The sequence below is a fragment of the Podarcis melisellensis genome (assembly GCF_964234715.1).
Source record: "Podarcis melisellensis genome assembly, chromosome: W".
In the NCBI taxonomy this organism is placed as follows: domain Eukaryota; kingdom Metazoa; phylum Chordata; class Lepidosauria; order Squamata; family Lacertidae; genus Podarcis; species Podarcis melisellensis.
Window position 1 is genome coordinate 31,213,967 of NC_138535.1, and position 24,623 is coordinate 31,238,589.

General features: G+C 47.4%; 1 protein-coding gene and 1 long non-coding RNA gene across 2 annotated transcripts in view; one reads left to right on the plus strand and one right to left on the minus strand.

The window, feature by feature from the left end:
* LOC309361330 overlaps nucleotides 1-24,623 on the minus strand; it is a 1,008,653-nt gene that overhangs the window by 493,562 nt on the left and 490,468 nt on the right. The window lies entirely within an intron of this gene.
* LOC309361243 (inositol polyphosphate 5-phosphatase OCRL-like) overlaps nucleotides 1-24,623 on the plus strand; it is a gene marked incomplete at both ends in the record, with an annotated part of 178,535 nt that overhangs the window by 124,133 nt on the left and 29,779 nt on the right. Inside the window, 2 exon segments of the mRNA XM_081896157.1 lie at nucleotides 6,620-6,828; nucleotides 7,208-7,231. Coding sequence (XP_081752283.1) covers nucleotides 6,620-6,828; nucleotides 7,208-7,231 — 233 coding nt within the window.

The following is a 24,623-nucleotide window of genomic DNA, read 5'->3' on the forward strand; positions in this document are numbered from 1 at the left end:
GATTTCTGCTTGAGATTGTACACATAAATATATCTGGAAAATGCATCAATGAGAACCATGAAGTACCTATTACCACCTAAAGAGGGCGCTAGTGGTCCAACCAAATCAGCATGAACAATCTGGTATGGTTCTGTAGCTTGCCTACTAGACACCTTACCTTTCGCAGCCATTTTCACCTTGTTTGCTGCGCATGCCTTGCACTTCATGTGGTACCTGCAGGGTTTAATAGTCATACCTTCAACCAAGGCAGGCATTTTAGATACTGCCTCAAAATGCAAATGACCAAATTTTCTATGAAAATCGTGAATACATTCTGCATGCAAACTTTTGTTAGAACCTGCAATGCAACAAGTGTCATCCTGCACAACATCATCATAATACAAAACAAACAAACGATCAACATATTCAGCATACAACACATAATCATTTTTCTTTGTGATGATGCACCTTTTGTTCTTAAAGGAAACGTCAATGTTCCGCTCATTCAGCTGTCCAACGCTGAGCAGATTATGTTTGGCATCCGGCACATAAAGCACATTCTGTATCGATAAGTCCAAACTGTGAAGAACAACAGTTCCGTAGCCTTTACTGGGAATTGTGTGGTCATCCGCCTGGTGAATCGCACCCTCCTGCGGTGTAAAAGACACGAACAGTCTCTTATCGTTGCACATGTGATGCGTCGCCGCTGAATCAACAACGAAGAAAGATCTAGACGTCTTCTGGACCTCTGCAACCTTTGGAGTGAAGCGTGAGACCATTGCCTTATGCTGCGTTGTCCTGGACACCGGACCTTTGCCTTTGCCTCGGCCTTTTCCACGCGATGAGCTTTCGCTGCGCTGCTCTGTCTTGGCCCTGGGATATCTGCATTCCCTCTTCATATGGCCTAGACGTCCACACGAGTAGCATTTCACTGCCTTCAAAGCTTTGGCGCCATCTGGTGGTTCCACTGCACTATGGGATGACGTCTGTGAAGTCTCCCACTTGCCCATGCAGCTAGAGCTAGCACCCCGGCGATCTGCTTCATTCTGAATCACGGCAGTAACATAGTCCACTGTCAGCTGAGCAGCTGGTTGTACAGCAATCTGAGTTGCAACAGACTCCCAACCTGAACCCAAAGATTGTAGTATCATGAAGGAATACACAGCCTCTGGAAAGTTGAGTCCTCTCTGTTGCAGCTCATGTCTCAGATTCTGCATCTCCATCAGATGTATACGCACATCTCCACCTTCAGCAAGAGCCATATTATGCAGCTTGTTAAAGTAAAACATAGTGGATCCAGCTTCTGTCCTCAAGTGAGCCTCTCTCAAAGCGTCCCAAATTTCTCTGGCTGAGGTCTTATCACGCAATAGACAGAGCTCTTCTGGGGATACTATCAATGTAAGAGTTCCCCTTGCCTTGGAATCCTTAGCTTCCCATGCATCTGTAACTGGAGCTGGGGGGGTGTCTGTAATAACTTCAAACAGACCCTCTTTCCGCAGAATAGCCTCTGCATACAGAACCCAGTCCGTATAATTTTTCTTATTGAGCTTAGGAATCCCACAAGCATCCTGAAGGGCCATCATGACTCTGGCATTAGCCTTCTGCGTCATCTCTGCTGCTTTAAATCAGACTGCTTTATACAAGCTGTGTCTGTGCTGCTCTGCTTATCTGCAGCTGCTTCATTCCAAAAGCGCCTTTAAAAGTTACTTTCGATTTCCCCAGCAAAGTAACTTGTGCCTGTGAGCCTTTTGCCTGTGCCCGACAAAACGGCTTTAAAAGTTCAAAGTCCAGCCATAAAGCCATTAATTAGAAGCTGGCAGGCTGCCCGGAGCAGTAGCACATACCTCATCAATCATCTTTACGCGCAGAGCAGATTCCGATCCGATCTGTCCCTCTGCATTCCGATCCTTTGCCGGCACTCCGATTCGACTTCTGGAGCCCATGACCATGTGACCGCGTTTTTCTGGGCCCGGAACCATGTGTTAGTGAAAAGCAGCATCCCGTGCACAGCGGAAGGATGAGGAGTACATGCTACATACTCTATATTGCTTTATTTACAGTTCAAAGCTGGTATGTTAAAGAAAAACATCTTGCCTCTGCCGGAGCAGGAAATGCATCCTCTCTCCTCTAAAGCACGGAGAGAACCACAAACTGAAACTGCAAAGAACAGTGAAAAACAGGAAACCAGTGTACGTCACATCCAGTCTCCTTTCCCGTGAGAAACCCAACAGTGCATTTACTGTGGAATGTAAACAACCTGTCTCGTGACAAGCACTTCGCTGCACAGAGAAGAAAGCAGAAACCAACCTACTCCTGAGTTAGAGGATTTTCCTGTCGTGTGATGCAGCAAAGTAATTTAAGATGACATGGGGCAAAAATGCACAAGCATCCTGTACCTTTAAGAATTGGGTATAAGATAGGATCTCAGCAGGTATACCCCTTTTTTGCACTTGGCTAACCTACTAGTAGGGACGCGGGTGGCGCTGTGGGTTAAACCACAGAGCCTAGGGCTTGCCGATCAGAAGGTCGGCGGTTCGAATCCCCGCGACGGGGTGAGCTCCCCTTGCTCTGTCCCTGCTCCTGCCAACCTAGCAGTTCGAAAGCACGTCCAAGTGCAAGTAGATCAATAGGTACCGCTCTGGCGGGAAGGTAAACGCTGTTTCTGTGTGCTGTTCTGGTTCACCAGAAGCGGCTTAGTCATGCTGGCCACATGACCCGGAAGCTGTACGCCGGCTCCCTCGGCCAATAACGCGAGATGAGCGCCGCAACCCCAGAGTCGGTCACGACTGGACTTAATGGTCAGGGGTCCCTTTACCTTTACCTTTAACCTACTAGTACTTCACCTTGGTCTTCCAGCACAACAGTGGCTGTTAATAGACTCCATTGTCAGGCAACAGGGGGTCTTCTGCTTCTCTGCTGATAAGCGATTTCTTTTTGGCTTTAGCTAAACATTCAGCGTACCCAAAAGACAGCTTTTGCTGATTTCACAGAGGGAGAGATCAAGTTCATCCCGACGTACAAATTCGACTCTAAAACAGATCCTGCTTGATAGTTGAGCCTTTGTAAGTAAGTCCTCTCAATCATTCTTCTGCAAGGCTTGTTTGTTTTTCCTAGTCTGCTGAGATGCTAGTAGTGTCCTGCCTTTCCATCCTCCTGAGCAGGCTAGTAAAACATATATTTTAAACATGGCTTTCTGCTAAGCAAGCTGTTGGAGGAGGGCTAGAGTTGAGGGCTGGACGGACTTCCTTTCCTCTGCAGCCAGAATGGACACCAAGCCACGGAGGAAGAGAGAGATCCAGCTCTCCTTCACCTGCTCACTTTGCTTGCATGGAATTCCCGGTTGCCAAAGGCTGCTAGGCGAGTTGTGAAATGCAAGGCTGTGATATGTTGTCTTCCTCAAGCCATCCCTGCTCAAAGTCTCTGGAAATGTTTTGGCTCCTTTTCCACAAGCAGCCTTTCCCCCACATTTGTCCTGATAATCAGCATCCTGTTTCATGGCGTGTTTAAGCAGAGAATCCTGTTTGTGTCAAGGAAGTCTGGGAATGAGACTTGGTGCTCTCTCAAGATGAGTCTGCCAGGGCATAAGAGCATGAGAGCAGCCCTGCTGGATCAGGCCATTGGTCCATCTGGCCCAGCATCCTGTTCTCACATTGGCCAATGAGATGCCTCTCGGGGAGCCCACAAACAGGACCTGGGTGCAACAGCACGCTCCCCTCCTCCAAGCCATACTGCTTCTCTTGGTGGAGTATGTTCTCTGGCCATTATGGCTAGTAGCCATTGAGCCTCACCATCCAGGATGTGGCATATTCTTGTGGTTCTTGACAACTGTCAGAAGCCACCTAGGCCTGCTAGTTTCATTGCTCTTGCTGTGGTAATGGGGAAATCAAAAGGACAGGCGGAACATGTAGTGACGAAGCCGGAAAACGGCAGGCTCCTTTGGGCAGCATTTCAGGTGCCAGAAAGGGTCTTTTGGATCACTGAAAAAATAGTGTCTGAACAAGAATAACGGGGCCCCTTGCTTTGGGGAAGGATCATCATTTGGTGGTGTGCCATATGCTTTGTATGCAGAGTCTCAAGTTGAAAGGCACCTCCACCTGAAAAAGGATTGGGCCACAGAGAGCTGCTGCCAGCCAGAGGAGACTTAATTAATGAATTGTGGGGTTGGAAGGGATCACGAGGGTCATCTCGTCCAACCCCCTGCAATGTAGGAATCCAAACTGGGGGAGGTCAGAAAATCATTCTGACCTGGTAGAAGGCAGCTTTTGATTTCCTGACAACTCTCTCCATGAGGCAAAATGCCTGCACACCTGCAAGGTCCGCCCCTTCAGAAGTTGGACTCCCAAGCCCCATCATCTCCAGCTCTTGACCGTGGTCAAGATCACAGGCCGTGTGTGGAGCCAAAGTTTGAAGGTGTGAGCCTTGTGTGTTGCCTCAGCCAGTCCAACTGTCTCCTTGCAGTGGGAAGTGCCGTGTGCCAGCATGGTGTGAGCCAATCCTCTGGCGAGGACGCAGCGTGAATCAGCTCAGCTACCGAAGCCACATGGAATTGAAAAGGAGCGACCACAAGCCCGCCAGCTCCCTCTTCCTCACAGGGTAACACCTGCCCTGGCCAGGGCTATCGTCTATTCAGGCTTTTTAGTTGCCTGCTATGTGGCACCTCCTCGAATCTGGGCAGGCCCTGACCAACAACCAGGCCCCTTTCCACAGAGCTCCTCCTTGGCCAATGACTTCCGGTGCAAGGAGTGGACAGGTTTTGGCTCTGTTAAATCCCTAGGCTACCATTCTCCACTGTTCTGAGTACACGCTGCTCCTGCAGGCATGGCAGACCACATGGGCTGAACTGTATACCTTAACCGTTGGCTCCATTCATGCAATGGAGCTTCTGTGGTACTTGGCTTGGAGCATTGGGCTTCAGCCCATTGGCTCTGGAAGTCACAGCCGCTGCCATCCTGGGGAAGCTCTCAGAGTTACAGTACTTGCCTCTTTCAGGGCTGGGAACAGGGGGTGCATCAGGCCTTTCTGCTCTTAACTCATGCCCCCCCTTTTTAGTCCATAGCCCCAACAAATGTGCTCTGCCCCCCCCCCCCGATAGGTGAAGGTTGTGGATGACCGACGGTACCGGAAAGTGATTGAGGATATTGTTCAGTTGATGGACAGGATGGAGAACGAATTCCTTCCCTCCCTGGAGGGAGGTAAGGACGACTAGGATCCTCTCCAACCCCTTAAAGAGGGTTTGCTGCAAAAAGACCAGGGGGGAAAGAAGGCCTTGGCCCATCTAGCTCAGTCTTGAGCGGTTCCCCAGGATTTCCGGGGGATCTCTCCCAGCCCTACCTGAAGATGCTGGGGATAGAACCTGGGACCTTTGCATGCAAGGCAGATGCCCTTCCACTGAGCGGCAGCCTCTTCCTCTTCCTTGCAGGCAAAGACTCCAGGGGTCGCCAGCGTGGTGCCCTCCAGATGCTGGACTACAACTCCCATCATCCCCAGCCAACGTGGCCAGTGGCAAGTGCAGCAATATCTGGAGAGCCCCACGTGGACCTGTGGCATGTGCAGTCCCCTAAATGAGAGGCTGGGGCCAAGGACAAACTCCCCCCTGGAGCACGTTTCCTTGCCTCTGCTGAAGGCAAGCACTCCCCCCCCCCCCCCCGTTTTGCTCTGCAGTTTCCGTTTGAGAATGTGAAGTTCCGGCAGCTGCAGAAGGAGAGGTTCCAGATCACAAACAACGGGCAGGTCACCCTCCACTTCTCCTTTATCCCCAAGCTCAGTGACAGCCAGTATTGGAAGGCATGGCTTCGCGCTGAGCCCTGCGAGGGATACTTGGAGCCCAGCGCGTCTCTCTCTGGAATCAGAGAACTGTAGAGTTGGAAAGGGACCCCAAGGCTCATCTAGGGAAGGCCTTCCTTTTCCCCTCCTCTTCCCAACCCTCCTCCCTCAAACCTTGGGAGTTTGGTAGAGCAGGGGAGGCTTAACATTTGTGGGCTGCATTGCCCCATGCTCAAGCCTCCAAGGGCCACACGTCAAAGCAGCTGAGCCCAAAGTGTAAAAGTGTGTGTGACCAGCTTTAAACAAAGACACACAGACAAATGAATTGAAGCCAAGCAATGCTGGAGGGTCCCCAAACACCTTTTGGCATCGCAGGGAACCAGTGAGAGCAGTCCGTCCAAAAATTACTTTTTTAAAAAAATAATCGTATTTTTATGTTGTGGAGGCACAAAAATATCTTGGGGAACATATAGAACTAGCCAAACTTTTAAAAACTCAATGAAATGTAAACTAAAAAAGAAAGTTACATTGGGGGCGCAAAAATCCTTTCCCTTTTGATATTCTTTTGTTAGGATCACTTTCTCTCACCCCCCAGTATCCTGTCACCATCTTCTGTGCAGCTGCTGCTTTGGAGGACTAGAGAGGAAAGTGGGGTGGGGGTGGGAACTGAGTCGCTTCTTCTCCTAATTCTTGAAGTTAAGGTTTGCCCCATACACCTGTGAGAACAGGATGCTGTACTAGATGGGCCGTTGGCCTGATCCAGCAGCCTCCTATTGTGTCCTTCTGTTCAATTCTTCACCGTCTTCACTTTTAATTTACAGACAAGCCAACTTGGCTGTGCCCAAGAGTGTATCTACCTGACCTCCTCCCGTTTTAGGTGAGACGGTGGACATTTCCCTGGATGTGTACGTCAGCAAGGAAGAGAAGATTGAGGCTATCTTTGTCCTTCACCTTGACCCTGGCAAGGACTATTTCCTCACCATCGGTGGGAGCTACCTACCAAGCTGCTTCGGGACCTCCTTGGAAGCCTTGTGCTGGATGAGGCACCCGCTTGGCGGAGTTCCCGTCACCAGACTTATTGACCTGGTAGGGAAAGGGGTTGATTTACCTGGCAGGTTCATGTGCTGGATGTCTACCCTTCCCACTCTGCTTGCCTGCTTGGAAAACAGCTGCTCTTCCACTCAGCAATGTGGGGGCTGGGGGTCCTCCGCTGCATTCAGCTTCAGCTTCTGTAGCTCTGCATCCGCTTCCTGTGTGCTGTTCATGCCCTTTGTTTGCCTTGACTGAGTCATCCCAGGTTCTGGTCCTCCCACCTGCCCTTTCGCAGGGCCACTGAACCGTGTGCATTTCCCTGCCATCTGCCCAGATTCTGTTCAGCCAACGGGCTGTTTCTTTCTCTTCTCAGGGCCTGTGCCATTAACACCCTTGGTTGTCTGTTGCTCTTGCCTTCCTCCTCTGATCTCAGGGAGAAGACGGCTTCCTAGAAAAGGTAACAGTTGGTTTGCTATCCTCTAGATGTTCTTGTAGCGGGCTCAAAGCAGGTTTACACGGGGGTTGCGTTCCGAGGTACTGTGCGTTTAAATGAAATTGCGTATATTGGGGGCAGCATTGGAAAAGCCTGCAAACACCCTCTAAACTTCCGGAAGCCCTTTTGAAAGGCCTTTTGAAAACCAGCAGCCTCCCTGCAAAACTCCTTGCTCCAACTCTCCACAGGTCTGAAAAGTCGGTGCCAAAGCTCCTGGGAGGGAGTCGAGATGCTGTTTCCATGCCACTTTGCCGCTTTTGTGCTCTTGGGGGGGGGGACGACATTTTTGCCCCTTCCAGTGCCCCTTCCAGCTCTGCGGCAGTGTGCATGTGCCTCGAAGGCACGTAAATGGAGTTGCCCTTGTCAACGATCAGCAGCTGCTCCATGCAGTGGCAGCTGGTCCCTTAGGGCAAACCAGGCACTACCCCACCAACCGGACTTTCCTCTCAGGTACCCGCACCTGCCTGCCTTCTGACTCAAATCCAGTCCAGGTGGTGGCTCTAGCTCTCTGCTTTGGTCTCTCCCCTAGTCTCAACGTGGCCCTTGTAGAACTCGGCAGAGGAGAACGGAGACGAAACCAGAATTTGCCATCGCTGCTTGACTCTGGGTCCGCTTGCGATTGGCAGCACGGGAGGCAGAAAGCCCAGTCTCATGATGCAGGCGCCAGCCCCCTCTGGCCCCAAGAGCCAGTTTTCTCCTTGTCTCTGTGCTCAGCAACTGCTGCACAGGCTGTGCCACTCTGGCTTACTCTCACCACCTGAGCACTGGCATTTGGGAAGCGGTAGTGGCTGCTTTGGGGTGGCTCAGGGAAATGTCACTCCTCTCGAAATCAGATCAACTTGGGTGTATTATCCTAGCCACAAGGAGACCGTGGTGACTGTCAATTTGGACAGCTGTAGACATTTAGAATCATGGAGGATATGTTGATCAGTGGCTCCGGTCAGGGCTATTTCTTGCCACTATTATCACAAACCACATGCTTTTGATTACCAGTTTCTGGGGAACATGATGGACAGAGTGCTCTTGTCCCCGTGTCCCTATGGACTCCCAAGGGCATGTGGTTGGCCATTGTGGGAACAGAATGCTGATCTAACCCAGCAAGGCTCCTGTGTTCTTTAGCATGCACCAGCTACTCTTGCACTAAGACTCTGATACAGCATGTGTCATTCCCCACACCAATACTCTCTCTCTCTCTCTCTCTCTCTCTCTCTCTCTCTCAAGACAGGGGCGGGGAGTATTGGCGGGGGGGGGGATGAACTGGGTCCTAATCAACAGCTGCCCTGGGGATGAGGGGATCAAAATCTCCATCCTTGCCAACTCCTTTCAGTGATGGGCTGCTTGCCACTGCTGTGCTCCTAAAGCTCTCTTGCTCCCCCTCCTCTCTTTCTCTTTCTCTTGAATGTGGTAGCTTGAGATAGAAATAACCACCCTGAACATTCCTGGAGAGGAAGATGGGAAGGAGGCTGGAGGCATTGTTCACCAGCTGCTGTGTGCTGCATTGCCCAGACAAAGTCGTGGGCTGGGGCTCCAGCTGTTGCTCAGTTTCTACCCCTGCCTCTGCAACGTGCTCTAGACAAGGGGTGGTGAACATGTGACCCCCTCATCTCATCATGCTGGCTGGGGCTGCAGCCCATCAACCTATGAAGGCCCATCCATGTTCTGTTGCTGTTTTTGTTACTTATTTCCTGCCCTTCACCCTAAGGTCCCAGGGCAGGTTCCAACAATTTAAATAAAATGTTAGCCAAACCTCATGTCCACAGCTGCATATTCAGTAAGCTTTTGGGTGAACTGCACATCCGGAGTGGGAGGATTACTAGCTGCATATTAATAGGGGGAGGGGGAGCTTGGATTTGGGGTGCGAGCAATTAGTTTTTTGTTTCCCCACTTGAGATGCTTGCTGTGGCTAGGGCCGGGCGATATATTTTCAAATCAGCTTGAAGTCTAGATAGTGAGACTGGTTTCATAATTTCTGACCTGGCAATATATTGCGAATCATGATGTGTGTGTGTGTACTATGCAAAAAACACCATGTGGGGGGAAACTGTGAAGCCAGACAATGCTTCTTTAGATTCCTGCAGCCCCTGTGGACTCTGCCGGTTCAGCTTTCCCCTGCCCTCCTGCAGGGGGCAGCCGAAATCACAATGCGGGGGAAACCGTGAAGCCAGCCAATGCCTCTACATAGCTCCATCTTATTTCAGACATCGTGATATATTGGTGTATTGCAATGTTTAGCTAGTGATATATCACCGTGTTGAAAGCCAGCTATCGCCCAGCCCTAGTTCTGGCCTCAGAGGGCAAGACTTGTCCACCCAGCTGGAGCAAGGAAAGAATGCATACTGGCACACATTCTGTCAGGCTCTCATGCCAGTCCCCCTTGTCATTGGACCTCCAGGAGAAGCAGTTTCTGGATATCGTACCCCAGGATGGTGATGGCTCCACTGAGCGGCCAAGGAGATCTGGCTTTTGGTGGACCACCTCTTCAAGAATGCCTGCCACCAGGTGAGCTGAGGGGGACGGTACCATTGAAAGGATGGGTGTGGGCTGGAATCCAGTACCAGTTTTGGGGTGTGCAGGTTCCAAACGTCCCAATTGATTTATATCTTAGCTACCGACTCGCTCTTACGAGCTCCTGCTGTGAGTATAGTGGCACCTTGGTGGAGCGCAGCGGGTGGGACATCCAGCATACGGTCTTCCTTAGAGCGGCTCAGAAGAACCCAAGTGTTCCCAACCATTGTCTGTCTATCCCTAGCAAAGCGGCTCTCTGAGACTCGCCACTAGAAGACGCGGGGAATGATTTGACTCTCCCATTGCCCCAAATCAGGAGAAGGGTAGTAGGAATGCTACTGTGGAAAGCAGGCGGGATACAATTCTCAGCCCTTGTGCCAGCTCTCTTGGTGAGGGGCTTCTCTCCATTGTGGCATTCCTCGACCTCACGTTATGCACCCCAGGGCTGGATTGTTCTTCATGCTATCCAGGATGTACCTCATCCCATTTGGAATGGCCCTTGAGAAAGGATGGTCTGCCTATAGTCAGCAGCTTACCACCTTGTTGTTTGTTAAAAACTTGAATAAAAAGCATGCTTAAAATAAAACAGGAAAGATGAAATTTTGCTGGCTTCTTGAGAAAAGAATAATGCCTCATTATTTGTATCTGCTTTTAAATGTTGTTTCTCTTCTCTTTGTAATGAGTTTTACTGGGTCTGGGGTCATTTTAAGTTGCTTACCTTCACTAAAATATATAAATCTACTCGACTGGAAACTTTTATTATCCAAATTCAAACCCACTTTTCTTTCTCGGAATGTCCTCCATGGAAATGAGATGAGCAACTGGATAGCAAAATTCCTGGAGTGGGGAGGAGGGTTCAGTGTTCTAATAGATTAGATATGGACAGTCCTTCAGTACAGCAAAACTTGACACTTTGAAACCTTTGAGTCCTTTCCAAAAGGACTTCACCCACTATTTAGGGGGGAAGTATGTCAGAACTGACCTTCTGCAGTACTGATTCCACATTCTTGGACTCCTAATCTTACACGTAAATTAGAGCTGGAACCATCTCAGGCCCTATGGCTCTTGAAATGACCATGACCTATTGAGCAAAACCACAGACTCCACCTCTCTGGTGACTAAACCCCACTTGCTTTTACAAAATAAATTAACAAGAGAGGAAAATCATGGAAGAAATAAAATGGCTTTTGAAATTAACAAAGGCGATTCCTTTTATCCACATGTATTACGGGACATGTTCAAAGCGCCCCTCAGGAGAAATTCTGTAAGCAAAGGTAGCAGGCTTTGAAAAGCTTGTGCAGATACACAAGGACACATTGCTAAAAGAAACAAAGGGATTTGGAGGGACCATGAGTGAACAGGTAGTACCAGAATGTACAGAATTGTACCTAGAAAAGGGTTACAACTGGACTACCTTTTTGTAAACAAAAACAACAACAACCCCCAAAATAAAACTCGGAAGCAGCAGGACTCCTTAGCAACTCTTCAAAAAACAAAACACAAAACTGCATATCCCTACCTAGTCACCAAATGTGAGGGGAAACGTAAACCAGCGTCTTACACTGCTTTAAATGATAGCCAGATTCTGCCATTTTTTACCACACCAGAAGTAAAAGCACGGGGCATTAATAAGTTTTTGAAAAATCATGCACTTCATTTGTAGGCAAGGGGAAGCTTTCTGAAATGTACACACAATCTGTTGAAATGACCAAGCAGCGGACGAGATTCGGGGACAGTGGTGTGCCGCCTGGGGAAATGTTCCTTTCCATTCACCTTAAGCAAAGATGTGGTGACCTTGTGCATCCATAAATAACTTTCAGAAATGTATTTCATTACTTCCCAAAGCTTCTCACTGGGCCACCAAATGGCATTTCTTTCTATTTTGGATGAAACTGGGGAAGCAGCTTGAGAAGAAGGGGTTGCTGACATTCACTGGCCTGGAGAACACCTGATGCCAATATGATGGCAAATTGTGGGTGGTGCATTGATGGAGAAACTAAGGCAACAAATGGGGACATGACGCCACCGGTGTTCTAAAGATACATTTCATGTAAAGATTATGATGGGCTTCTTCAAATGCCCATAGCCTCTTACAAGCAGAGGGTTTAGATCAATTTTCTGTAAACCTCTGTCATAAATAGTTGTCACTGGAAATACGACCCAACAATGCAATGCTGGACTCATCCCTCCCGTCAGCGTGCCTGGAAAGCACGGGTCCCAGTAGGTTCCGCCTTACTCTGCTCCTTTCTCTGTGAAAGCCTGCTCTTTCGCTTTCACATGGGAGCAAACCTCAACCCACCCCCTCCCAAAGAAACCTTTTTTATGAGCTCCCCTACTCTGCGTGTGCTTTCTTTGGCTCCTGTCTCAATGAGCAGAAATTGAGCACATGAATTTTCCAGCATCAGGAGTTTCCCCCAAGACAGTGTCGAGATCAGGCGTGTTTGTGTGGCTCCACGCTTGCAATTCTTGGGGCTTTGGCTAAGAGGAGTGCATGCTAGCTAGACAGTTTACCTCCCTTTGCTACAGTTTAAATTTCTGCATGCCATCTGCTGTTGTGGAACAAGTCATCCCCATGATCCCTCTAGCCCAGTGGTCTCTAGGGCGGCCCACAGAAGCTCTCAAGGGTTTCAGACAAAACATTTGTTCACTTCAGCATATAGCAGTCCAAAGAAATGTATGCTCTAGAAGGTCACAGGCTCCCCCGTCTTTGGGGTAGAGCTTTGACGTCTGAGACTAGATCTGCAGGACTCATAAACATTTCACTCTGTAGAGATGAGTAGTCGGCACCGTCCGAGTATAGGAGGAGGGGGGTGGGGGTGGAATACAGGGCTGAGAACTAGAAGAATGCGTTCAATCTCCTACACGAAGCCAGAGCCAATTATGAAGATTGACCAGTTGCTTATAGATCAAATGCATGGATCATGCAGCTGCAAAGAGGTCTACCCAGCCGCTCCCACAGGCAACATGGAATTCTTCTGTGCAATTTACTGTGTTGTTGTTGTTGTTGTTAAAGATGTAAGACAAGCCTATATTGCACTTCATTAAAAATGCCAGGTCACTTCACAACAATCTACTGATGGACTCAGTAGAATCAGCAAGGGCCAGAGGTCAGCAACCTTTTTCAGCCGTGGGCTGGTCCACCGTCCCTCACAGCATGTGGGGGGCTGGACTATATTTTGGAGAGAGAAAATGAACGAATTCCTATGCCCCACCAAGAACCCAGAGATGCATTTTAAATGAAAGGACACATTCTGCTCATGGAAAAACACATTGATTCCCGGACTGTCCGGCCCCCGGGCCTTCGCTTGCCTACCCCTGCTCAAGGCAATCACTTCCTGCACTTCACGTTAACGCAGAAGACGGCCCAGTTGTGCTCAGATGCTCAAAATTCCCTTTTCACCTTTGGAGGGTCTGTTTCAGTTGGCATCGGGACAGCTCACCTAGCAGTGCAGCTGCCTTTATTGCAGAGGCAGGAGGTTTCCTTCCTTTCATATTCAGGATTTCTGTACTCACATAGAAATAATAAAATGGTTTCTGCTGTTTGTTAAAAGTCATGAATGAACTCTCACAACTCGTTGATAAGGTAGCTTGCTTGTGTCTCGAGAAATCGTATAAGAGGAGCATTCATAGGAAGTTGCACTTGACAGAGTCAATCTAGCCTAGCACTGCCTACACTGACTGGCAGCAGCGCTGCAGGGTTTTCAGACGGGGGCAGTCCCAGCCCTGTCTAGTGGAGATCCTGGACTGAACCTGGGATCTCCTGCATGCAAAGCAAGGCCTCCCTCAACTCGGGAGGCGTGAGTTCTCTACTGTATTTCAGCAAATGCTTTCACTTTATCATTTCATTTTCCTCTGTATATTTTGTGCACCTATTTTCCTGTATACTTTAGACAGAGAGGAGTCGCAATAGGGTTGGAGGCAAGGTTCACAGTTAGTGTTGTGTGAGCATTTTAAAGCAGTTGAGTTTAAACAGGAGGGGATTTCAGCTGAAGAGATGGCCAGCATCGTGAATCTGTAAGTAGGATGTCTTCTGCTTCTTTCTTTTAATCTTCTGGGGCGAGGGCTTGGGGTCCCCCACACGGCCAGCATCCCCATGGAATTTAACCCCTTCCTGAACAGCTTAACTTCTCTTCCCACCCGCCTTCCCATTCTCCCTCCAATCTCATTGCAGCTCAGCTGGTTAGAGGGAGCTGCAGATAGCACCAAGGTTGCAGGCCCGATTCCCAGAAGGTACAGCTGCAGATTCCTGCATTGCAGGGGGTTGGACTAGACCTTCCATGATCATTATTTGGGGGTGCTTTTTATTACATTCGTAGCCCACTTTTCATCCAAGCAGTTCAAGGTGGCATTGATGGCTTGCCTTTCCCCCTGTTTCTCCCCTCACAACAAACCTGTTAGGCAGGCTAGGATGAGAGTGACTGGACCCAACATCAAACAGTGCACTTCATGACTGAGTGGGGATTTGCGCTCGGATCTCCCAGGTCCTCCTAGTCCAGAATTCTAGCCACTATACACCCCCCTCTCTCTACCCCTTCTCCGTTTCTCAACTCTTCAGCCATCAACTGCAACAGACAGGGGTTCTGTCAGTCTTCCTGTCAGTCACTCTGACTCTAAGAGAGTTTTCATTGCATTCTTTGGCTCATCTATGCCTTGATGCTTTGACGACCTTCCTAGCAGCCCCCTTCGCTCTCCAGGCAGGGCTGCTGTCCTAAAAGCATTGTGCTGAGGGCTCTTTTAAATGCTGGAAATGCTTCCCTTTCCTTTGCTGGGGATGGGGGGGGGAGTGTTGGAATCCCCCCCCACATACATGAGATGCACCACTGTGTTCCTGTGGAGAGCCGTTTGGGGTCTGTGGGTGCATAAAAAAACAAAAAGAGCCCTATTGCGTGGCGAGTTCCCGCCCCCCCCAAGGGGAAATAAAGACACACGACACAATTATTTCAGGTTAATGGGCTAAATATGGCCACAACTTTATTGGTTACAGGTGATGAGTGGTATTGGCTTAGGCATTGGTCCTAACCGACTATCCGGCTTCAGCCCGTCCGCTTGAGGTCCGGGAAGGGTTAACCACCAGTAGGGGGAGTCCTGCTGATGCACGTCAACTCGCAACCCCCCCCCCCAGGCGAAAAACCAAGTCGGGCAAAAGAGGGAGATCCCCGGCCACGCCAAGGATAAATAGGGCTGGTCACGCCCCCTGAGCCAGCCGCTTCCCTCAGTCGCACTTTCCAGACTAAGGAGAGCCCACTCAGTAGCTGCAGCATCCTTGCTTGATGCAGACCTCCTGGGTCATGTGGCTGTGCAATCCTGCCACAGCACAAAGATGGCCAAACTGCAGGCTTGGAAGGAGTCGTTGCCACCAAAGGCAGGATCCATAAATAGAACCCCAGCCCTGGAAGCCTCCTTGTAAATGGGGGCCAGGTCAATTTGGTGAATCAGTAAAGGTGGCAGAAATTCATCTCTCTTCTCCTTCATTCTCTTCCAGATGACATAAGACTTGATGTCAGTTTCGATTATGGGGAGAAGACACAAGTTTCAAGGCTCAGCGATGATGGAGTGGCAATTGTTGCTTGCTGTTTCATTGTGTCTTGTTGCTGTTGTTTTAGAATTCTTTCCTATGCAATATTACTTTTTTATTGCTTTTAAATTGTTGCTTTTTAAGTTGTCCTTGTAAAGGAAAGTGTTCTGCTAATGTTGATTGTATTCTGAATTGCTTCAAGAAGCCTCATAGCAATGACTACTATTAAGAGTAATAATTATTTTACCTGCCTTAATTATAATAAAGCATTGACATGCATATTTTAAATTAGCGGTTAAGGTCTTAAACTACACATTTTAATAGTTTCACATCTGTATTCTTTACTGTGTTCTAGCTTATAGATTTTGATTTTAACCTACATATATATGAGAGCCAGTGTGGTGTAGTGGTTAAGAGCGGTAGTCTCGTAATCTGGGGAACCGGCTTCGCGTCTCCGCTCCTCCACATGCAGCTGCTGGCTGACCTTGGGCCAGTCACACTTCTCTGAAGTCTCTCAGCCCCACTCACCTGTTTGTTGTGGGGGAGGAAGGGAAAGGAGAATGTTAGCTGCTTTGAGACTCCTTAGGGTAGTGATAAAGCGGGATATCAAATCCAAACTCTTCTTCTTCCACATTTTCTCTATCTCTGTAGAAGTCCATATTCTGGTTTGTGACTGTAATAAACTGATTCGTTCATTCAATAAAGCTTCGGTGGTTTTGAAATTCAGTAAATTGTCTCTGCCTCCATTTTTTGGTATTGAGGGAAACGCTCTGTAAAATAATCAGAAAACATCAGGGTTGTAGTCAACATCAGTCCTTTCCACAGCAGACCTATTTAAATTGATGGGCACAAATTACGTGGCTGTGTTGATTTTGAGTAAAACTCAGTTGACTACTGTAGGGATAATCGCGGAGTGGGCAGTGGGGTCCGGAGGGAGCACACTCCCCACCAGCAGGCAGCCACAGTCTGCCTGCACGCGTGACCCTGGGGTGCGTAGCATACTCCCCCTCACAGACAAAGTCATGGCTGTCTGGAACATCGTTCCCTCTGTCTGACCTTTTGCGGTCTCAGCAGTCTGCGGTGTCCTGTCTGTAACCTTTGTCCCTGAGACCTTTTGTCTCCTTCGTCATACACTGTGCAAGGGGAAAATGACGCGGTGGAAACAGGTGCCAAAATAACTTTGTACCACCCCACGATCTCGGGACCAAAGGTGTGTAAAGGTCACAGGCCAAAATGTATCTGCCTAGCTTGCATATTTGTCTCAATAAAAGGAGGCTCCACAGGACTGGTCAGCAGCTCGCTTCAGCCCCCCTGTGCGCAGCTCACATGATGATCAACTCCTGTCTTCTGCCTTCACTTCAGACTACTCCTCACAGGATATCATGGAATTGTAGAGTTGGAAGGGACCACAAGAGTCATCTAGTCCACCCCCTGCAATGCAGGAATATTTTGCCCAACGTGGGGCTCCAACCCACGACCCTGAGATGCAGAGTCTCACACTCTACTGACTGAGCTATGGGCAGATATCTTGCTTGATAAATGTGTCCCTTGGAAACATTTTGGTTTTATCCTCTCTGCAGGAGGTGCTATGCCTGATCATTCCATCTAGTTCTGTCGAAAGAGAGGTGGGGGTTGTTTTCTGATTTCTTAATTGTGAATATTTGGGGGGGAGGGGAGGCATGGGTGGAAAGGAGATACTCAGATGGACCAGAGTGAAATGGGGGCTTCGGGATGGCTTGGGGAAGTCTCAAAGTGTCACATCCAAACCAAAACTCTTGGTTGTGGGATGCCCCTGCCTTCTGTCATCATTTGAGCTTTCCTCTGCTTCCCTTTCAAGCTGCTGTCTGGAAGGAGGCCAAAGCCCACTTAAACATAAGAATGATTATAAGAAAGCATTCATTCAACAGCCAGAGTTGAATGAAGACGATGTGCTAGGAGGAGAATGAGCTAATTAAACCATTCTGCAACACACACACACACACACACACACACACTACAATCCGAACCCCAGTGCTGTTATGAGGGCAATGGTCACAACCACACATTTCAAGAAGCATTGCACTAAGAGTCACAGATTCACCCAACACATCCTGGGAACCTCTGTTTGCTACAGATCTAACATCTCTCAGCACCCTTGGCAAACTACAGTTCCCAGGATTCTTGAGGGAAAGCCTGGACTCTTTCAAGTGGTGTAAGAGCTTTAAATGTGTGGTGTGGAATTCCTCCAAAAGAATCAGGGAACTGTGCAACCCTCTCTCTCTCAGGCTACGGTCCTGCCCCAGGCTCAGGAGGAGGAGGAGGAGGAGGAGGGCTCTTTATTAGATTAGGTTTGTATCCTGCCTTTCTATTTTCATGCTCAAGGCAGCTAAACCGTCAGAACTACATAAATCAATTATAATAATCAATACAATAAGAATAGCAATAAGAATTATTTACCAAATCTAAATAATCTGATAGAAAATTGAGGGAGGGGTGATCTCTTCATCGGCTGCAGTCTTTGGACACAACATTTCAATGAACATTATTGTTATTATTATTATTATTATTATTATTTATTTCATTTCTATAGCGCTTTATATTTTCAAGAAAAAAATCAAAGCAGTTTACAGCATATTAAAACATAAATAAAACAATCTGAAGAATGTCAAATATAGAGTATACACTTAAAGCAACATACAGATAGGTAGCCGTGTTGGTCTGCCATAGTCAAAACAAAAAAAAATTCCTTCCAGTAGCACCTTAAAGACCAACTAAGTTAGTTCTTGGTATGAGCTTTCGTGTGCATGCACACTTCTTCAGATACACTGAAACAGAAGTCACCAGACCCTTCTATATAGTGAGAAGGTGGGGAGGGGTATTACTCAGAAGGGTGGTGGGAATGGGTGATTGGCAGATAGCTGTGATGAGCCTGTTGACGACTCTTAACGACTGCAATAGGTCTTACAGGAAAAAGCAAGGGGTGAGAAGGTGAAAAATGGCTTTGTCATGTATAATGAGATAAGAATCCAATGTCTTTGTTCAGACCAGGTCTCTCCATGGTTTTAAGTTTGGTAATAAGTTGCAATTCAGCAGCTTCTCTTTCCAGTCTATTTCTGAAATTCCTTTGTAGTAGAACAGCTACTTTGAGATCTTGTATAGAATGTCCTGGGAGATTGAAGTGTTCTCCTACTGGTTTCAATCTCCCAGGACATTCTATTGCGGTTAGGCATTGTTTGACCTTGTGTGGGGGAGGGGAGGTGTGGCCACCACCTGCCCCTCCATGCTTAAGGGTATTCCGTTAAAGGAATCCGGGGGTGTTGATCTAGTCTGAAGCCCGGCTGGGGGACTAAGGCCTTGACACGACCCCGACGGGAGCACCAGGGGGAGCTTGAGTTGGTTCGCATCGACAGGGCTCCCCCTGCTGGGACTTCCTGCACAATGGGCAGGAGTCAGATATAGTCAGGTCCAATCAATGCCTAAGCCAATACCGCTTACATTCACCAAAGAATTGATTCTTTTGAATTCTGCTGCTGGAGGAGACTCTTGAGAGTCCCATGGACTGCAAGAAGATCAAACCTATCCATTCTGAAGGAAATCAGCCCTGAGTGCTCACTGGAAGGACACATCCTGAAGCTGAGGCTCCAAGACTTTGGCCACCTCAGGAGAAGAGAAGACTCCCTGGAAAAGACCCTGATGTTGGGAAAGATGGGGGGCACTAGGAGAAGGGGACGACAGAGGACGAGATGGTTGGACAGTGTTCTCTAAGCTACCAGCATGAGTTTGAGCAAAGTGCGGGAGGCAGTGGAAGACAGGAGGGCCTGGCGTGCTCTGGTCCAGGGGGTCACGCAGAGTCGGACACGACTAAACGACTAAACAACATCAAGTTTTGATTGGATTAACAGGGTAACGAGGTTTCGATTGACTCAGTCCGTTGTTCTCGCAGCGGGAGCTGTCATCACCTTGTCAGCGCTCAGTGGAGCGTGCAAAACAGCTGGAGCTGAGCTGCCTCTGCAGAGCCATGGCATTGCTGTGATTGGCTGAAGGGCTACATTCAACACCATCTGATAGGCTAGAGCGCATCCTCATGCAAATACATTGTTCATTCCACGTCAGGGGTGCCCAATCTCCCCACTACTTTTTATATCAGCCCTGGAGGTCTTGCTGAACATGATCAGAAGAGACCAGCTGGTTAAAGGTGTACAGGTCGGAGCCAAACAGTACAAATTGAGAGCATTTGCAGATGATCTTGTACTTACATTACAAGAGCCAGAATCTAGTACTAAAAGGGTTTTAGAATTAATTCAAGAGTTTGGTCAAGTAGCAGGATTTAAACTGAACAAGTTAAAAACTAAGGTATTAGAGAAAAAATTAACAGCTATCGAAAAAGAGAGGTTTCAGAATGAGACAGGTCTAACTGTGGTTAAGAAAGTGAAATATTTGGGGATTAACATGACAGCTAAAAATGTGAATTTATTTAAAGATAACTATGAGAAATGTTGGACAGAAGTGAAAAAAGATTTAGAAATCTGGTCAAATTTGAAGCTTTCCTTGTCTGGTCGAATTGCAGCTATAAAGATGAATGTATTGCCTAGAATGTTGTTTTTGTTTCAAACACTGCAAATTGTGGACAAGATGGACTGTTTCAAGAAGTGGCAAAAAGACATTTCTAAATTTGTCTGGCAGGGCAAGAAACCCAGAATAAAATTTAAGATTTTAACTGATGCAGTTTTAAACTTTATTATGAATCAGCAGCTTTCTGCTGGTTGAAAGACTGGCTGCTTCTTGAGAATACAGACATTTTGGATTTAGAAGGTTTTAACAATATTTTTGGGTGGCATGCATACTTGTGGTACGACAAGGTTAAAGCTCATAAAGCTTTTAAAAATTATATTGTCAGGAAAGCATTGTATAATGTTTGGATGAAATATAAAGACTTGCTGGAAAATAAGACTCCAAGGTGGTTGTCGCCAATGGAGGCAAAGGCTGTGAAAAGACTCAATATGGAGTCCAAATGGCCGAAATATTGGGAAATTCTGGAACAAGAAGGGGATAAACTGAAATTGCAGAGTTTTGAGAAATTAAAAGATAAAGTGCGAGACTGGCTTCATTATTATCAAATAATGGAGGCTTACAAGTTGGACAAGAAAATTGGCTTCCAGGTGGAAAAATCAAAATTGGAAACAGAATTGTTAGAACCCAAAATTAAGAATTTGTCAAAAATGTATAACTTGCTGTTGAAATGGAATACGCAGGATGAAACAGTTAAATCAGCCATGATCAAGTGGGCACAAGATATGTTTGCTGACTGGGAACAGTTGTGGACCACCGGTATGAAATTTACGGCATGTAATGCCCTAAGAGAAAATATTATGAAAATGATTTATAGGTGGTACATGACCCCAGTCAAGCTTGCAAAAATTTACCACTTGCCTGATAATAAATGTTGGAAATGCAAAGAAAATGAAGGTACGTTCTTTCACCTTTGGTGGACGTGCCCAAAGATTAAGGCGTTCTGGGAAATGATATATAATGAACTGAAAAAGGTATTTAAATTTACCTTCCTGAAGAAACCAGAGGCCTTTCTCCTGGGCATGGTCGGCCAATTGGTGCCAAAGAAGGATAGAACATTCTTTATGTACGCTACAACAGCAACAAGAATACTCATCGCAAAGTATTGGAAGACACAAGATCTACCCACCTTGGAAGAATGGCAGATGAAGGTGATAGACTACATGGGACTGGCAGAAATGACTGGCAGAATCCGAGACCAGGGAAGAGAGACGGCGGAAGAAGATTGGAAGAAATTTAAGGATTATCTCAGGAAATACTGCAAAATTAATGAATGTTAGAATGATGTTGGTTTAGAAAGTAAGTGGTTTTCAGCTGTAATGATTAAGTAAAAGGAAAAGAAAGGTTAAAAATTAAATGAAAATTAAGGGAGAGGATTTGTTGAATTAATAATTAGAAATTGGAATACAGAAAGGGGAGGTATGAGGAGGTCGGGGAAGTAAGTTATAAGAAAATAAGGGAACAAAACCTTATTTGTTTTTAAATAGTTTTTAGTTTTGTATTTTGTCTTTTATAGATATATATCTGTTATTTTCTGTGTTTGTGTTTTGTTTTTTTCTTTTTTCTGTATAACTCTTAAAACTTTAATAAATATCTTAAAAAAAAACAAAAACAAATGCATTGTTCATTCATAAAATACATCGATCGTGTATAGCATCGGGATACGGGGTCAGAAATGGCGCTTTCTTCTCGGGGTTTTGGACTTTTGTGCGGTGCTTGGTGCAACGTTGGGACGGGGCGAGGGGAGCCCTAGTGTGGCAGGGTTCCCTTGAGGTCATCGCCTCGGGCTCTACGTCTCTTACTCGGGAGTAAGACTTCATTCATATGCCCCCCCTCCATTCCGTAACACTCTTCATATGGACTTCATGGAGTGTGCACTACTGCAGGGTCTGCTTCCAGAAACTACTATTGCAGATGTAGATATTTTGGCAGAAATGGTTTACAAATATGCACGATGGCAAGCAGGCAGACAGGAACAGTTACAAAGCAACCTTGGTCCTGCCTAGCCTGGAAGCTGTTTCCAACTAGTGAAATGGAAACCTTTACAACCATCTACAAACCCCAAAGTTTGTATTTTCTTGAGCTTTCTCTAGAGAAAAGGCTGTTTTGTATATTGGAGCAGAATAGTGTATTAGCTCTCATGTTTTGTGTAAAGCAAGCCCTTGTTAAGTACCGTCAGCTGAATTGGGCTTGTGCCCAGATCTTAGCACACTAACTGATAAAACAGGTGAGGGTAACCTCTGGCTCTCCAGACGTTGCTGAGCTACAATTCTCACCATCCTGCCCATTGGCAATGCTGGCTGGGGCTGAGGAATTTCAAGGAAGCTTTCGACTTGCCCCGACCTACACCTACCTACCCACTGAACGAAGGAGCAAGAAAGCAAAAGGCAAGTTCAGCATTCCAGAGTTTTCCAAATGCCATGGCATCTCAATGGGGCTCCCTTGCCAATTGATGGTAAAGCAAGCCATTGGAGAGGCCATCATGCATGAGGACGGTTTTTCGAATGGATTTGAATCACACTTGGACTTTTTCCTAATTCAAGATAGTGCCTCACGGAAGCAGGGAGCTTTGCAGAGTCCTTTGGAGACTGTGGAAAAGATTGCGCAAGAGAGAGGCTTGGCACCAGAAGAAATTCAGAACTTGCTGAACTCGCACTCAGTGCCAAGCTTGGTAAAGAAAACATGTTTTGGCTTCTTCTCTTTCCCCTTGGCAGCAAAGTATGTCAACGGAGCTGCATTGCCCTGCCTTCTCCCTTAACAAGAACCGGGGCTGCTTCGAACTTGTGAGAAATTATCAAGAGTGAAGTTGTTCAGCATGTTCAGCAGTGTCTTTCAAGGTCTTGCAGGCACAGTGATAAGCACTAGGCTACTGAAGACTCTGATTCCCATTTCCGTAAGAACAGAGGATTCTCTTCTTTCAGCTGTGTCTTGGCTCTGTGCTCGCAAGTGTTGTGGTGACTTTCAGGTAACTTGGAAAGCATGGTAATGATGTCTTGGTTCTGAAGAATGATATTTCCCCCAGCCTGACTTAGTTATCCTGGTGATGATTCAGCTAGATGTTGTACACGCTGACCATATTCCAGAAGGGGTTGGTTGTCTTGGCCTTGCTTTGGCTTACTGAGATCTGTCTTCTCCCTATAGGTGCTCATTCTCAAATGGATAATTGTAACGTTTGACTTCATTGATCAGAAGGAAAATAGGAATGCTCTCTATGGTTTCTTCTTCCGCTTCTTACAATGTGAGAAATTGGTAAGATAAAAAGGAATGTGTTGTTTTGAAGGAACTCGCTTTTATTCTGACATTAACCCAAATCAAACAATAAAGAGTACTTTCCGACCACACAACAGGACACCATGGGAAAAGTGGGGCCTTAAATACATTTGAATCAAATACATTTGGAACAAGTGATTGTTACATTTAAGGAACATTCTCTAGGCGATGAGATTGGGGGGAAATACAAAAACCCATTCGGATACATTTGGATACATTTAGAAAAGTACAGCATTTTGAGGAAAAATACATTCAGATCCATTCTTAAAGTCAATGAGAAAGATATAGCGAAAAGACAGCGAAAAACGATACATACATCACAGAAGGGGCGGCCTACAACAGACTCCTGTCTGGCAGGAAACCTGTTGATGGGTTTACCTGGCTGTTCATGGGTTTACCTGCATATTCTTTTGTGATGGGAACTACTTACGGTATTTATGTATGTGTTTATATCTTAGACCTTCTAATTCTCCTAACACCAGGAATTGACCAGATGGTGCAGGATGCCCCCCCCCCCCCCAAGTATCTGTTGGAAGCAGATTTAGGAGAGGGGGTGGAAGCACCTACTGGTGGGGAGCACACTTCTTCTGGGGATGCTTCCTCCTGCTCCTCTTCCCACTTCTCGCTGGGGCCTCAAGATGAGAAGTCAGGCTGGAAGTCTCCTCGGAGAAGACAAAGGATCAAGCATGGCTGCCTTTCCTCTTCTCCAGACCAGTCAGTTGGACTAGAAACCTTTCCCATCCCAGTTCTGCAGTGGTTTTCAAGCAGTGTGCTGTGGCAGCTGGGGTGCCTTGAATGATGGTCGGGGTGCCGCGGGAGACACTGGCCTCTGTCCCTCTTTCCTTCCCTCCCTCCTCGGATGCCATCTCTGCCTCCCCAAGGCTTGCCCAGCTGTTCTCCCCCAGAGAATGGTGCCTCTGGGGCTGGCCAGGGGGTGTGGGCTGCCAGGAGCTGAGGCGGCCTCAGAGGAAGCAAGCCAACTGGCGAGGGGCCCTTGCTGTTGGGAATGGACAGGCAATGACGCTATAATGATACAATCTGAATCATTAGGGGTGCATTGCAGCAGTCATTGCAAATCTCCATGAGTCACCTTTCAGCCAGAAGCTCTGCAGCACAGGTGCTTCTGATGATTCCCCTGTAAGGAAGGCTTACAATGTAGGAGGCTTTGGGGCTTTGCGAGAGGGGGGAAAGTGGGGACATCATAGAAGTATGCATGATGTGGGAAAGGTGCAGAGCGATGTTTCCTCCTCATAATATCAGAACCTGGATCTCTTTAAGAAAGCGGAATGATGGCAGATTCAGGCCAGACACAGTGCCTAGTGACACTGAAATTTCCTCCTTCCAGAGGCACTGACGGGGATGGCTTTAAGAGAGGATTCGTCAAATTCATGGAGGCTTAGACCATGTTGCACCTCCAGCCGCAGAGGCAGTCTACCTCTGCCTACCCGTTGCGGGCATCCCCAGTGGGGAGAGTGGGGCTGCATTTGGAGTCTGCTTGGGGCTTCCCTTGGACATCTG